Raw genomic sequence first — 17,282 nt, 5'->3', positions numbered from 1 at the left:
AAACAAATGGCTGCATTTGCTTAAGGCAAAACTAAACAGTGAAATCTTATTTAAACAAAGGAGAAGTTTACACAGGCAGAGCTATTTCAATTAAATTAGATTCTGGAGAATGCTGACTTAAAGACACATAAGTTAATATCATGATCTGAGGCAGCTACTTTACACAGTTTTAGGAGTGTACTCTCTTGTTTTTGGGAAATGAAGATATAAAGCTAAGAGAAATGAGAGATAGTAAATGCTTAAAATGATAGTTTCATGGTAAAATCCTCACCAACAATTAAATATTTATAAAATGTTGTAAAAACCTATTAGAACATTTTTGGATATAATTTTTTTTAAAGTTTATTTATTTTGAGAGAAAGAGACAGAGAGCATGGGTGCATGGGGGAGGGACAGAGAGAGAGAGACAGAGACAGAGACAGAGACAGAGAGAGAATTCCAAACAGACTCTGTGCAGAGCCTGACATGTGACTTGATCTAATAAACGAGATCATGACCTGAGCCGAAATCAAGAGTTGGATGCTTAACTGACTGAGCCACTCAGGTACTCCTGAAATAATTTTTAAGGCATATTATGATACTAAAACTAATTTGCCATACTACTTAGTACTACTGAGGCAGGCACACTTTCCTTCTAAGTTTTGAATTTCCTATTCTGTGTTTTCTCATTTAAGAAAGAGTACAATAGTTTAAAAAACATCTGGCTAAACCAGTCTGTTGTCTTTTTAAATACATTACAAGGAAATGGATCAACATTTCTGGATATCATGATTACTATGATGAAATGGTCAAATGGAGTGTTATACCCATGAGTCTACTATATATGATAAAGCCTCATACTAGTATAACAGATACATTTATATGTATATATATGTGCATATCAATATATATACTTGTATGAATGTACATGCTTATCAATCTAGGGAAAATCTACTTCCATTCTTCCCATTTCTCTGCAGAGCTGATTAAAAAACCCTGCTTTTCTTTGAAGTGTATGAGACAAAAAGATCATGATGAACACTGTACTCAGACCAAAGGGAAAAAGACCAGCATTAGTTCACAAGTCACAACTCTTGAGTTATGTAAGGGAATAGAAAAGAAAAAAGAAATGAATAATTATACTTAATGCAGTATCATGATGGTGTTAGAAGTTGTAATGTGGGGTAACTATGGTGATTTTACATTATAACTTGACTGGAAATAAATTCCAGACCAAAAGCTCACATACAAGAAGAGCTCAATGGATGGACCATATGTTTTTAACTTTGAAGTTTTCATGATGAAGTTGAAAGATTTCATAAAATTTATGAGCGTTCCCCACAATTTTTCATTGTATGATCCAGATGTGAAAATGTAAAAAATCATGCAAAGTGATTGCTTACATGAAGTAAATGAAAAGCCATGTCATGAATTGAAAACCATTATTTCTCTTGTTTTAATTTAGAGAAAAGGCAGGTAGGGAGATCAAGAATCTGGGATAAAAAAAAGGTTTTGTGACTACTCAAATGTGGTGAGCTGAATATTGCTCTCTGCTCAACCACTCCCTAGTCGGGCCTGTTTTCTGCACCCCCCTCCCTCACTCCCCACCCCTACCACTGCCTTGGTGCAGAACTTCATCAACTAGTACCTGGAATATTAATAACTACCCCTTTATTCTCTTTCTCATATAATTTCTCTTCAATCCATATTTTATATGGTTACCAATGCAAATTATCACAGAGATGATACTGTGTCATTTGTCTGCTTGTATTTCTTTGATGGCTTCTCACCATGTAGAGGAAAAGCTAGCGCTTCTCTGCTTGACAGTTCTGGTCTGTGATCTACCCCGACCTGGTTTGTCACTTTCACTCCTTCCTCTCTGCACTCCTAAAATAGCAATACTAAATAACTGCTATTTCCCCACATTTGCCCTTGCTCTTAATGTTCGCTTTTTGAAAGTCCTGCTCTACCTGTTTACCTGGAAAATTCTGATTTATCCTTCAAGTTTAGCTCAAATGCTACTTCTTATTGTGAAGTCTCCCTGATTCTTCCAGATGGATTGTAGGTATTTCTTTTTCTATGAGTCTGCTGCTCTTGACACATACCACCATTATCCTATTGTGATTCTTTGCTTACATATCTGCCCTTTAAACTATAGATTTCTTGGCAGCAAGAATTTAGAAATATTCTGTTAACTCTAGGCCAGTGCACTCAAGAAATCTTTTTTTTGTGTATGAAAGAATATTGGCAAACAACTCAATTACAATGATTATAACAACATTCTGCCTAAATTATTGCAAACTTGCTGAAGGCAGTGCAGTGTAGGAAAAATATTACAAGCTTTGGTGTCAGGTAGATATAGCTTTGAATCCTAATTCTGTTCCAATTTCTAAGTGAATCTGGGGAAATCACTTAATTCTACTCTGCTAGACTTTTCATCTATAGAAGGGGTATTATATGTCCTTACAGGGGTGCTATCTGGGTACAATGAGGTAATGTACTATGTAAGGTATCTAATATACTGCCTGGAACACAGTAAATCTCAACAAACAGGTGCCTACTTCTAAAGCTCTTCTATGATAAGATGAAAGAACACCCTAAAATAGTCCATTCTTCCTAACAGGGATTTCCTTTGGGCCTTCTGGTATTGATACTGCAATGAGAAGCATAGGGCCTTAAGGCACAGAGCATGCAAGGTCAGGAGCAGACGCATGGAATGGGTAAAACAGTTCATCAGGGGAGGTATCCAATTATGAGGTAGTTGGGGAACAAGGCTAAGGACAGTCCCTGAGGCACAGGCCAAACTGGTGGATGTGGGCTTGGTTCTCAGTTTGAGTGGGCAAGCCCAGGCTACTGTATAGTATGGTCCAGGTAAATGGACTTGAGGGTCCTGGTAGCTTGTAGTGATGTCATGACGGAGCCTACAATGGATTCCCTGTGTCTCACAGTCTTTTATAGCAGTCTTTCTGATAGATAAAGCCTAATAGGTATGCTCCTTCCCAGACTGGGGCTGACTTTGGTAACCGCTGGAGATCATGGATGAGGTCCCCAACTCATCTCAAAGTCCCTTACAGAAATCTAATGCTCAACAACAAAGGTGGTTTTAGTACATTGAGGAGATATAACTCTGGACATTCTTTACCAGCTTAGCATTAATATTAGGCAAATACTTAACCCCCCTCTATCTCTAATCCACTTTCTGCTTGGCATGCTATCTACTACAGGGCATAACTAGGATAATTTTAAGTATAGGGGAAAATGGATGCGGGCTGACTCTGTGTATTGAGATTTTTCTCTTACTAAGTTGGAATGAATGTCATTTGATTTACTGAGAACTCTTTGTCATTTCCAGCTGTAACAAAATGGAAATGAAATTTATAGCACTGTATACATTTATAAAATTATACTACTATTAAGATTTTGTCATAGTTAATGAAACAGCAGAGCTGTCATTTATTCAAAGGTGATTTAACTGAGATGCCACTATGAAGCCAGGTGAAAAGTCTAGGTAAAAACTCAAGAACTTTTGTAGTACCTGGCTTTGTGCCAAGGTACGACTACCACCACAAACTACAAAAATCAATCCCACCCCTCACTCCTATAAACAATAAGAAAAATTAAAATTTAGAAATCGGATACTCTCTAATTTTTTAGACTCTTTGAGTCCTGAAGCCAAAGGCATGTTTTATGACTTGAATACAACTCTATGCCCTGAACACTTATTTTGAATCAATTTTAAGAATTCCCTAAGATATATCAAACTTGGTCTTAGCATTTAAATTCAACCACATTTTCACAGTGGTGTTACTACTTCTGCAAAGGACAGATTTATCCAAATCCAGAGATATTTTTCATATGTTCTGCCGTCATACTTAAAAATGCAAACTTGACAACATATCTCTCCATATATTATATCAAGTAAAATTTAATTCAATCATTAAAAGTCCTACACAGTGAATTATATAGTTAAAGTCAACATCCATAGACAGCATGCATATATGGTGTGAGGAAAATACTTGTATAATAGTGCAGACTATAAAACACTTTCATAAATAGCTCACCTTTAATTGTTAACAATACCAAGTATGAGGCAGGGATTAGTGTCATTCCCCTTTCACAGATAGAGAAACTGAAGTTCGTGAGTTCAATGGCCATGTAATCACACCAAAGTGAAATTAAGACTTAATTTTGGTTTCCTAATCAACTTCCTGTATTCATTACACTATATTTCATTACCTTTGAATGATTTACATTTACTTTGGCTTTTTAAAAAAATGTTATGAGGCACATGTACACCCAACCTGAGGCTTGAACTCATGACCCCGAGATTGAGAGTCCCATGCTCTACTGACTGTGCTAGCCAGGTGCCCCCACCCTGTCTTAATTCAAGGAGTATTTAAAGTGGTTTACATCTGTCCTATTTTCCCCTACACAAGAGAAAAATGAAAGTCCAGACAAATTAGGAGTTTAATTAATTATTGTCTTTAAACGAATTTTATCAACACTATTTTTGAAAATGTAACATTTTAAAATTAATTTGAATCCATCATTTGGTTATAAGTACATCTTAATATTTGATATGCATGTATTACATGTCATTTGAATCCAAACAAATTCTGGATTTAAGTAGTTCAAGGGTAATATAGGAATTTTGAATACTGAGACCAAAGTAAGTCAACTTCATTGCAAGAAAATAGAATCACTGACCATAAAGAAAAATTATCATTCAGTATATATCAAAAGGTATTAACAGGTGGATAATAAGATGTAGCTCTACAGTCCATTATTTAAAATTTTCTAAATTTAGTTTGAAAAGTCTGTGAATTAGTCCTCACTGTCATCAAGAGTCTGTGGCTGTGGAGAGTACCTATGGAGCAGGACAGATGATGCTCCAATCTTCTACTTACTTCTCTCTTAGCGTTCTGACTTCGTACCCTCTCTTCTTCCTCCCTTTTATCCTTTCCTCCTTTAAGGAACTTTTTCTCTTTTCCTCACATCTCCTGCTAGTCGCCCTTGGGTATCTAGGGGTAGTATACGGATTGCAACAACCACATGAAAATAAGATCATGACCAAGGTTGAAATGGCTAGATAATATTGCTACTTCTGTTCAAATTATAAGACATAAAGATCATATATTGACAGACATTAAGAGAAAGGTTCTGTCAGAAAAAGAAGGTTCTGTAAGAAAAGGATTTTCATTATTTACAGAAGTTACTATTTATGGAATGTCATGAGAATCAAAACACTATGGAAAGATCATCAAAAACAACCAAAGTCTGTGAAACTCATAGCCAAGAGGAACCTAAGGAGATATGACAACTAAAATGCAATGTGGTATCTTGAATGGGGTCCTAGAAATGAAAAAGGACATTAAGTACACTAAAGAATTCTAAGTATGGGCTTTAGTTAATAATATTGGTTCGTTAATTATGACAAATGTACCTTATTTATATAACATGTTACTAATAGAGGAAAACTGGGTGTGGGATATATAGGAACTCTCTCTACTCTCTTTGCAACTTTTCCATAAATCTAACACTGTTCTAAAATATAAAGTTTATTTTAAAAAAAAATCAATGGAAATTCATCATAAGTAGCTTGTTAGAACATTAGTTGTTACACATCTGCTAGAAAATGCACTATTTAGTTCAAGAGCTCCCAGAAGTTTTACAATGATGGGAAAAACTTAAAAAAAAAAAAAAGCTTTTCTTGACAAAAAGGCATACTCCTTTAAAGGTTGAGGTCAGCTGCAACTAATGATACAATATTTTGTCAATAATTAAAATGTTATAAGTACATTTATAAGAATCATTTTCAATAGCAACAGTTGTTCACTGGAACTTTCTCCTGAACTTTTCCCCCCAGAAGGTTAGCATTCAGGAAGCTCAGCTGCTGTCTAACAAACTTAATTAATCAAAAAGTCATTTCCGAGCTGTAACTATGAGTAAAAGCGCTTCAAGTGTGCTAGCAAGCCTACAAGTTAATCAAAATGCTAATGCAGTACAAATTAAAGTTGTGATTAACATTTCACAGTAGCTGCTTAAGTGAGTTGATCACACAAATGGGTTAAGCATTACTCATTTCCTATAGCCCCAACCGGGAAAAGGGTTGTTATGTGGGTATGAGGAGAGGAGCTGGGGGTAGAAGGATCCTTCATAATAGCATCACATCATCAATAAAGCATCACCAAATTGTCATACAAAAGCTTACAGGTAGAGTCACCCGGGGGGAAATAGCCTTCCAAATTATATTATAGTCCTTGAAGGGAGAGCCTGTAAATCCACAAGAATAAGTAAAGGTGTTTAACACCTCAAAATCCACACATTTGTGTTAGTTTTGGAAATGCTACATGCATTTAGCTCTGTGTTGCTTCTGGGGGAGGAAATGGTACCTTCTTTTAAGTACTGTTTCCAGTGTTCTACTGAGGAATTAAAATGTAGCTCTGATGTAAGAAGAAATAACCACTAACTGGATGAGGATTATATTTTTTATTACATTTTATTTTAGTTCCAGTATAGTTAACATACAGGGTTATATTAGTTTCAGATATAAAATAGAGTGATTCAACTGGATGATGATTTTGCACCATAGTATTGATCTTTGTATTTGGAAGAATAATCCTTCAGGATTAAATTCATTTAGCATTATTTGCTTTTAAATACTCATCCATTAAGAAAATTTCATCAGGCTTCCATGGCAAGATATGAGCTCCTGGCAGTCCTGCCAGGAAAGCAGCCTGAGTTAGACTTCCCCTGTTTCCATGAATTTGATAAGGTCACACTAATGTTTACAATAAACAGACTACATTTGTTGGTAGACAATTCAGATTTGGCAGATAATCTCAAAAACATTGTGAGAATCCACACATAATAAATCTCCCTTTTCAATCCTCTCCTAATAAAGAACTTGAAAGGAAAAAAGTGAAATATTTATTCATTCCATTCACCATAATATACGGAAATGCACTACATGCCAAAAACTATATCCAAGTTACTTTAACAGTCAGTGACATTTTAAATAACTATTGATAAGGTTCCAGCCTACTTTGGATGATGCAAAATCCTCCAAATGTATGCTCACAGTAATAATATTCTTTAAAAATCCATAAAATATATATTTAAAACTCAATAGTGTAATTTTCATTTTAGGATCCTTTAAAGATTTGAGTTGCAGCAATCAACTATTTATTTACTTTTTTAACCCCTTAGATTATGGATTGCTAAATATGTATAACCCAATTTTAGAAGTCTAAAAATTATTTATTTATAACCCACCCACCTTTTTCTCAAAATGATTTGAAGAAGCTTTCTGAGTCTATTGTGCTGCACTATCCACTTAAAGATAATCTTTTCATTTGGTCTAATTATAAGCATTTAAAAGTGTGAAAAGATTGTAAGAATACAGAGAAGATTTTATCTACCATTTGCTATATCAAAACATTTCTTACAAGTACTGGATTAAGGATTTGACCAAGTACTTCTTTTGTTAAGCTTTGTTAAGCTTAGCAACAGTTCAATGCTAACTGTATTTGACTCTACAATTCTAAAACTTGTTCACTCAATTGACACTGACATTCTTCAATACGTTGACAACCAATGAGCATGTGCTTAGTGTACCCATAGGTAAATACTCCTCAAAGGTTACATTAGTCTTGCTTCATGGCAGTTCTATCTCCTGGCATCATTCAATATTTCTATGTTTTTAATCTACTATAAATGGAAACCATTTGTTAATGGAAATATATACTCAGCTATAGTCGTAGTATTTCTCAGTTAAAGAATTAAGTCACTCATATGTGGAATTTAAGAAACAAAACAGATGAACGTAGAAGGGAAGGGAAAATAAGATAAAAACAGGGAGGCAAACCCCATAAGAGACTCTTAAATACAGAGAACAAACCAAGGGTTGCTGGAGGAGGGGATGGGCTAAATGGTTGATGAGCAATTAAGGAGGGCACTTGCTGGGATGAGCACCCACTGTTATAGGTAAGTGATACAACACTGGTTCTACTCCTGATATCAATACTCTATTGTATGTTAACTAACTTGAATTTAGTATATGTGCTGCAGAAGTTAGCAATTAACTAACTTGAATTTAAATAAATAAATTATGCACTTTAAAAAAATAAAGTCAATAAAAAATATTCATAGCATTACCTCATCTTTTGTTTCCCTTATCCTGTTCTTTCCTGTTCTCAGACTTGAATATGTGCACACACACATATCTTAAGAATATCAATTAAAATCTTTTAAAAATAGACTGAAAATTCAATGTGTTTTCAGAATAGTTGTGGGTTATAAAAAAGATAATATTGATATTTGAAATGTAATTCACTTCAGGTTTATCAGGAATGGTTTATAGAGATAAGGTTGTCAAATTATTGTTTTGAAATTTGGGTTAAAAAGAACAATTTCACCAATAAACTTAGAGGGATTTTTTTTTTCCAAATTGAAGTTTTTCTGAATGGAGAAAAGTATATATACCTATTCAATTCATAGATTTCCTCCCCTTTGTTTGTGGCTAGCACCATTTATAACAATTGATAAAGCCCATTAGAACGTGTTAGATGGTAACTAGACTACTGTGGTGAACATTTTGCAATGTATACACATGTCAATTACTGTGCTGTACACCTGAAACACATACAATACTGCATGTCTGTTATACCACAATTAAGGAAAAAAATTCTCCCTGCTTTGGTACTAATAAGACCACAAAAGAACAAAAAGCATGTTAACATTGAGTGGCGGATGAGCTATGTATTACCTTCTGTGTGCAAGAGAAGAAAGGCTGGAAACAGTAGTTCAAAAAGACTTGGGCGTTAAGGTAAATAATGTGAAATGATAGCTCCTTTATTAAAGTTAGATGCAGGGGCACCTGTGTGGCTCAGCTGGTTAATCATCCAACCCTTGATTTCAGCTCAGGACATGATCTCATGGTTTGTGAGATCAAGCCCCACATAGGGTTCTGTGCTGATGATGTGGAGCTTGCTTGGTATTCTCTCTCTCCCTCTATCTCTGACCCTTTCTCTCTCAAAATAAGCAAACATTTAAAAAAAAATTAGGTGCAAGAATTTACAATACCTTATCTGCCAGAGGAAGCTTTTACACACTGAATCACCTAGATTATAATCAAAGCAGGCCCCCGGGTTTACCTTTGTCTACTTTCATTAGGGCAATAGAACATGATTTCGATCTATATGAACATGTGCTTTGGTATGCAGAATATAGGACTTTCCACTTTTCCTCAATAGTAAAGGGGAAATGTCTACTATCTTTTGGGGACTTGGTAGTTCTGTACCTTAAGGCAAGGAATCTCTGAGATTGCCTATTGATACTAGAAGTTTGAAGTTTTTCAGAAAGAAATCAGTGTGATGGAGAAAGTCTGCCTTAAGGGGAGCTCCATTAGTTGTTAGTTGTGATTAAACTGAAGAATGAAAGAGAAACATAAGATATGTGTATACATGTTTTAATAGTAAACCTATGCATAGCTTGTTCTAGTATGCATTAAATATGTATTTTTTATGTGTAATTACAGCATATTATATTATATATTATGTGTACTACATATATATTCTTTACTGGGTAATTTTGTAATTATGATGGCATTTCTCCTTCCCTTAGTGGTTATATCAGCAATCTGATCTTTCCTCCATTGTTTCCAATTTTTGTGCTTTTCAGGGAGAATGTGGGGAAGTAAATGGTTAATTCATTGGTCTATCTAGAATAATATAAAAAACTTGAGAAACAGCATAAACAGTTGATATAAAAAAGGCAAACAGCATATCTACTGGACACTGAAGAGTGATGTGATATAATAAAGCAACTACAAATCTCAGCCATATTAACAAGTTGCTCTTAGAAACCAGTTAAAGGAATTATAGACCACTGAAAGGGAACTAGAGCAAATAAAAGAAGGTGATTTTAGTATAAAGGGAATGATTAAAAATATTATTCATGGTCTAGTGGGAATTCTTAGTTTAAAAACGTAGAAATTCCTGTGAAGTTCTCATATTTTAAAAGAAATTCTGACTAGCCCATGAATACAATTTTTAAATCCATCCTTACAGGACAAAGGGAACTGGTAACATATGCCTTTATTACAAATAACCAAACTATGCTGAAAACTGTTTTTCTTTTTGATGTGATCTTGGGAAAATTATTTAGTGCTCATCTGTAAAATGAGGATAACTGTACTACTTCATTGGACAATTATGACAGATCCAATGCAAAACGAGTAGAACTGAACCTAGGACAAAGAAAAGTTCTCAAAAAATGTTCACCACTTCACGTTCACCACTTCACTGTTAATAATGGTCTGCCTTATGGGCCATCATTATACAGTGATTTGTTGGTGTGGGGTGCAGGGATAGTATGCAATTCTCCAAATAATTCTGGTAGAGTTTGGTATTTACATAATTAATTGCAATTTAAATTGGGAAGTAAAGGTCTCCAGATATCTTTCTAATCAACCTAGAGTCACATTTCTGTGTGTGTATGTGTGTGTGTGTGTGTGTGTGTGTTCTTTCATGAGATAACAGAATCTTATAGTCTTTAAAGGCACTGATGCTAAAGTCCTTTAAAATAAATATTAAAATGCACAGAGAGATTTTATCTAAATTTAGATATTTATCTAAATGCTAATTAAAATGCACAGAAAGATCTAAATTTAGCCTGCAGCAGCCTTAGTTGATGGGTCAATCTGTCTTGTACCACATCTGAAAGAAACTTTCCAAATAACCCAGCCAACTGACAGCACAATCCCACACTGGAACACACAGTCCTCTGGTTCTCAGCTCACTAAGTGGGCTCCTCGAGCCCTGGTTTCCCTTTTCCCATGAAACACCTGAAAACATTCAATTACTAGTAGGTTTTGCTATAAATGGCATCCAGGAGGTAGTGGGAGTGACTAAGATATAAACCTGTACCCTTATGCTATTTGGCTCAGTATTGTATTTAGTTTTCATTTAAATGAAGATGACTTTACATATTTTAAGTAAAAATGAAGATGAATTTAATGTCAAGACTTATAGCACTTCTTAGAAAATATCAGAGATATTAGATCAGAATTTAAAGTCCTGGTATTTCCCCTGGTTTCAGCATGGACTGCCTTGACGAATCACCTTTAATGTAGTTATTTACCTTCTCTGAACATAAATTTCTTTGTCTTGATAAAAAAAGAAACAAAACAAAACAAAACAAAACCCCAAACAAACAGTAGAGAGCTCTTCAAAACACCAAGATATCAGGGGTGCCTGGGTGACTCGGTTAAGCGTTTGACTTCGGTTCAGGTCATGATCTCACAGTTTGTGAGTTTGAGCCCCATATCAGGCTCTGTGCTGACAGCTTGGAGCCTGGAGCTTGCTTTGGTTTCTGTGTCTCCCTCTCCCTCTCTGCTCCTCCCCGACTTGTGCTCTGTCTCTATCTCTCAAAAATAAATAAATATATATACATAAAAAACACTAAGACATCAGCAGTTTTGGCTTTGCTATCAAATTTGGAAAATTTAGGCAAGTCAGTTTAATTTTTGATACTTATTTGTAATATTCTCACAAAAGCTAAAAAACAAAGTTTTCCTTTGGTACACCCAGCACAGAAAGTATGTCATATCACTTATCACATTTTACAAATATATATTACAATTACTATGATCAAGAAGAGGATTTCAAAGGTGGATGGTAAGAACAATCAATTGTGTAATTACTCTATATAAAAATTAGAACATTTTAAGCAGATCTTAAAAATTGAGGTATGCACAGTAATTTTTACTTTTATTTTTGTTCAGTGGGATGGAAACACTAGTAAAAGTAACATATTAAAAGGAGCCATTACAAAACCACCTCAAAGCAAAAGAATGACACAATGATAAATAATTTCAAATAGGTCTAAGAAGGGAAGGCAGGCTGTATGGTACATTCTGACTTCAAGCAGGGAAACACAGCTATACAACTATGTTTTTCTTTTGTCAAGACTACAGAGTTTTCATAATCTAAATGATAGCTCATATAAAAGGTATGTTTCTATAGGGGCACCTGGGTGGCTCAGGTGGTTAAGCATACTACTCTTGATTTCAGCTCAGGTCATGGATTTGAGCCTGCTTCGGTTCTGTCTTTCTCTCTCTCTCTCTGCTCCTACCCTGCTTGTGGCATGTGCTCTCTCTTAAATAAACTTAAAACATTATTTTTCTTCAAATTTTTCATACTTTTTTTTCCCTAGAACATCATATTTTAATAGACTGACTGAAAAAGGAGATACATGAATCTGGCTGATTTCTATTAAGCTAGACATTAAGGATACTTGCAAAAATGTAAACTAATTCCATATTTCACTAATTTTCTTTATTGTCTCGGAAAATAGTTACTTTTCCTGAGAAATCATGTTATTTTTCTAATATATAATTGGGTTGTTAGTATTATTTTTAAATAACATAATAAATATTTGAGAAATTGTTTTAATTAATATGGTAAGTATTCATAGATATAACCAATATAAATCACTAGGAAACCACTGTTCTAGCAGCCTTTCATCTCAGAGGAAAGTCTAAAATTCTTAACGGTTTACACACTCCCTGCCTCGACCTGCCCCCATTTTCTCTACAATGTCCACATCTACTGCTTTTTGACTTCATTTCTGGTGTCCCTTTTTACTTTTTTTTTTTTTTTACAATAGTCTCTGTGATTTTTCTTTGACTATGCCAAGTTCTTACACGAGAGACTTGGCACTAGCTCTTTATAGTTTTTGGGGTACACCCCTCAAATCATCCTATGGCTCACTGTATGCTTTTAATTCTTTCCTTTATGTCACCTTATAAGCAAGATAGTGCAAAATGGAACGTTCCATCTTTGCATTTTCCTTATTATACTTCTTTACTCTTAAAAAAAAAGCAGTTATCACCCCTTGACTTATATATTTTTAATTGTCTGCCTTTTCCATCTCAAGTGAAAGCTCATAAAAGCAGGTAGTCTTCTGCTTGTTTACGTAGTACCTTGACAAGTACCCGGCATTTAGTTTTTTTCTTTTCTTTTCTTTTCTTTTTTTCCCAGTATGGAACGCTTCACGAATTTGCATGTCATCCTTGTGCAGGGGCCACGCTGATCTCTGTATTGTTCCAATTTTAGTACTTCTTCTGCCAAAGTGAGCACTAGTTCAACTTTTATTTTTTATCCAATGGATGACTGAAATTGTCATCTTATTGCATTTATATTTGCTTTTTCCTTTGAAAATTCTTGATTTGATTTATCTGTTTTTTTCTCAACAATGCTATGATAAAACATTTTAAATGCAAGTATATTTTATCCTAAAACAGGGAAAAAAACAAATGACGGGAGACAATATAGGTATTAGACTTTCATACCTGACATACTCTGAGTGCTTGGTCCAAGACTGTTTTGGTATCAGTGTCATAATCTGGGCAGGGCAGCATGGTTCTGCTGAGATGTGCCTGTAGTAGGAGATGTGCTTTGGTGTGAGGGCTGTCATATGAATGAGGATTTGATTCAAAGGGAAGACATTTTGCCAGTTCACTGTTCATGTGATCTTCATTGTGTCTTACTGGCAAATCTGTGTATTCTTCTGCATCCTGGAAAAGAAAAATACACACAGATATACATATATGTGGGTAGAGAGAGAGAGAGACAGAGAGAGAGAGAGAGAGAGAGAGAGACCGAGACAGAGGGAGGGAGAGGGAGAAAATAATGTGTTGGACCAAAATTATATAATTAATGTTCTTCTTAGCCTAACTGCTGACATTTAAAACATGGTTTAGAAAAACGAGAAGGTGACCAATCATGTCCCTTAGAATTTTGCTTTGTTTAATACTATTATTAACATGTAAGCACAAGTTAGTAATGTGTAATATATTTGAAATGCATGAATGCTCTTATTTATACAATCAACGAAAATAACAGTAGACCTGCTGGGCATCACACACTATGCTTGACCCTGGGGCCACAACAGTGAGCCAGAATCAGAGTTCCTCAGGGATAAAACAAGTTCTACAAAGTATAATGAATGTTATGATATGGTGAGACAGAGTGTTGAAGGGACATTGTTTGGGATCTGCTTATTTTAGAGAGTCAGGGAAAGTTTCTTGGAAATAATGACATTTAAGTTACGATCTATGTAGCATGAGTGAAAGGAATAAGGCAGGGCTGGGAAAAGGGGACTAGCATACGATTGGTGAGGCAAGAAAGGGATGAAGAGCAGAATCATTGACTTAAACTTATTATAATAAATTATAGACTAAAATAAAATGATTTGAAATTGAGTTTCCAGTTTCACATGTAAGGACTTTAGAAGCCACCATCTTGTCGTAACAACATGTAAAAAGTTGAACAGATTGAAAGATCAACAACTTTTCTTGGATCCATAAGAGAGGGGAGGATATGGGACAAATTGCTGCCCCCAAAATTGGAGACACAGGCAAATTCAGGGAGTAATGGCCAACAGAAGCAAAGACTCATGAGCAGAAACCACTGAGGCAACCAGTGCTGAAGTAAGAAAACCTGAGCTATGACTGTTGGATTATTGGAGGGTCAGTGTGGACAACTCAGAGCTAACAGCTCCAGGAGGACCCAGTCTTAGAGGGGGACTCAAAAATATTGTGAAATTTACCTCCAGGAGCTTGACCAGATTCTCATGGTAAATATCAGAGAAAAATCCATTTGAGTTTCCAGCAGGGGGAGGAGAAAGGAACCAGTTTGAAATATGCCAGATAACTCTGTTCTTCTTTTTAAAAATTTTTATTATTTTTTAAATGTTAATTTATTTTTGAGAGAGACAAAGAGAAATTGTGTGCACATGGGAAGGGCAGAGAGAAGGAGACAGAGGATCTGAAGTGGGCTTCACACTGACAACAGAGAGCCTGATGTGGGGCTCGAACTCATAGAGCTGAGAGATCATGACCTCAGTGGGAGATGAACGCCTGAATAACTGAGCCATCCAGGCGCCCCAAGAACTCTGTTCTCCTTAACAAGGTCTACTCTTACTAGAAACTAGTTAACCAGAGCCTAACCTGCTAGGGTAGTATTAAAGCTTAATTGACCTGGGATAAGGGAAGTACCCAACTTCAGTCCACTCTAGTCATCCTGTACCATCTAAAAGAAGAGAAAAAAACTGAGAAACAGTCCAGAAGCATAGGCTCACTAAAAGCTATGCTATGAGACATAATCATAGAACTGTAGTATATTCCTTCACCCACCAACTCACCAGCATATTACCAAAGGACTATTTATAGCAGATTTTTTTACAGAGTACATTATGTCTGGGTATCAAGAAAAAAAATTACAAGGTATATCAAAAAAGCAACAAAACAACAAAACAAAACAACAATAATAACAAAAACTCTCAGAAAACCAAAACCCAAAATACCTAACCAGTTTGAATAGACAGAGCCAGCATCCGGAAAAGACTTGGCAGAGACATGGGAATTACCAGATTGGGAATTTAAAACAACTATAATTAGTTGCTAATCAACTAATATATGCTGAGGACTCTAATGGATAAAATAGACAGTGCAAAAGAACAGATGGGCAATGTAAAGAGATAAAAATCCTAAGAACCAAAAAGAAACTCTAAAGACAAAAAACACTGTAAGAGACATGAAGAATGCATTTGATGGGCTTATTAGCACACAGGTCATGGCTAAGAAAAGAACTTCTGAGCTAGAGCACATATCAATGGAATCCCCAAAAACTTCAAAAAGCAAAGAGAACAAAGACTGAAGAAACCGGAACAGAATATCCAAGGACTATGAACAACTACAGAAGGTATAATATAAGCATAATGGGAATACCAGAACAAGAAGAAAGAAACAGAAGAAATATTTCAAGTAGTAACGACTGAGAATTTCCCCAAATTAATGTCAGACACCAAACCACAGATCTAGAAAGCTTAGAGAGCACCAAGCAAAATAAATTTCAAAAAAAATCTACATATTATCGTCAAACTCTGATTACAGATAAAGTCCTCAAAGAAGCCAGAGGAAAAACATACCTTATTGAGGAACAAGGATAAGAACTGTATCTTGACTTCTCAAAAATCATGCAAGCAAGAAGAGAGTGGAATAAAGTATTTCAAGTGTTGAAAGAAAAAAACTCCACCAACTTAGAATGCACCATTTAAAATTATCCTTCAAAAATAAAAGAGAAATAAAGGCTTTCTCAAACAAAAATTGAGTTAATTTGTTGTCACTAAAAATCCCTTACATGAAACATTATGAGAAGTTCTTTAGAGAGAAGGAAAATAATATAGGTCAGAAACTTGCTTCTACATAAAGAAAGGAGAGCATGAAAGAAGGAATAAGTGAAGATAAAGTAAAGTTTTTTTCTTACTGTTAACTGACCTGACAATACTTTGATCAATATAAGAGCAACAATGTATTTGATTAGGTATGTTTATGTATATATCTTATGTGCAAGATTGTTTTAAATTCAACAATCAATTCATATAATTCACTTTATTAATAAATTTAAGAAAAACAACACAATCACCTCAATTGATGCAGAAAAACATCTGACAAAATATAACATCCATCCCTAAGAAAAACTCTCAGCAAATTAAAAAAAAGAAGGAAACCTTTCCAACCTAGTAAACGGCATCTCTGAGAAGCCTACAACTAATATCATATTTAACATTATCTGACTGAATCCTTCCCCTCTAAGATCAGGAATAAGACAGGGATGTCTGCTCAACATTGCACCAGAAGTTCTAGCTAGTGTAATCAGGCAAAAAATAAAAGAAAACCAGTGAAAAGAAGGAAGTAAAACTGTTTCATTTGTAGATGAAATGATCATTAAGGTAGAAAGTCCAATGTAATCCAGAAAATAAACTACTAGAATAAGTGAGTTTAGCAAGGTCACAGGATATAAGATTAATGTACAAAAATTAATTGTATAGTTGTATTTTTGTATACCACAATCAACAATCAGAAGTGAAAAAAATTATGATAGCATAAAATATATGAAGTATTTAGAGGTGAATTTGAAAAAAACCAAAAAAACCCCACAAAACTCCAAATGTGAAAACTATAAAATGTTGCTAAAAAATAAACCTAGAGGACCTAACTATAAGGAGAGATATACCTAAAACTGATCTATAGGTTTAATACAATTTCAATCAAAACCACAGCAGACTTTTTTCCCTTTCAGTAGAAATTGACAAAGTGATTCTAAAATTTATATAGAAATGCAAAGGAACTAGAATAGCTGGAAGAACTCTGAAAAGGAACAAAGTTGAAGAGTTATCAATACCTGACTTCGAGACTTATTATAAAGCTTATCTAATAAAAAATTGTTGTATAGGAA

General features: G+C 34.8%; 1 protein-coding gene and 1 pseudogene across 1 annotated transcript in view; both read right to left on the bottom strand.

Annotated features, from left to right (window-relative positions):
- The window catches only part of ASCC3 (activating signal cointegrator 1 complex subunit 3), a 328,548-nt gene that overhangs the window by 10,512 nt on the left and 300,754 nt on the right, over positions 1-17,282 (bottom strand). The window contains exon 37 of the mRNA XM_077770165.1: positions 13,334-13,558. Coding sequence (XP_077626291.1) covers positions 13,334-13,558 — 225 coding nt within the window. The remainder of the gene's footprint in view (positions 1-13,333; positions 13,559-17,282) is intronic.
- LOC144236525 (U6 spliceosomal RNA) lies at positions 13,018-13,117 on the bottom strand (annotated as a pseudogene).

The sequence above is a fragment of the Crocuta crocuta genome, unplaced genomic scaffold (assembly GCF_008692635.1).
Source record: "Crocuta crocuta isolate KB4526 unplaced genomic scaffold, BGI_CrCroc_1.0 scaffold286, whole genome shotgun sequence".
Classification (NCBI taxonomy): Eukaryota; Metazoa; Chordata; class Mammalia; order Carnivora; family Hyaenidae; genus Crocuta; species Crocuta crocuta.
Note: the sequence above shows the minus strand (reverse complement) of the source record. Positions and strands in the feature narration are given on the sequence as shown.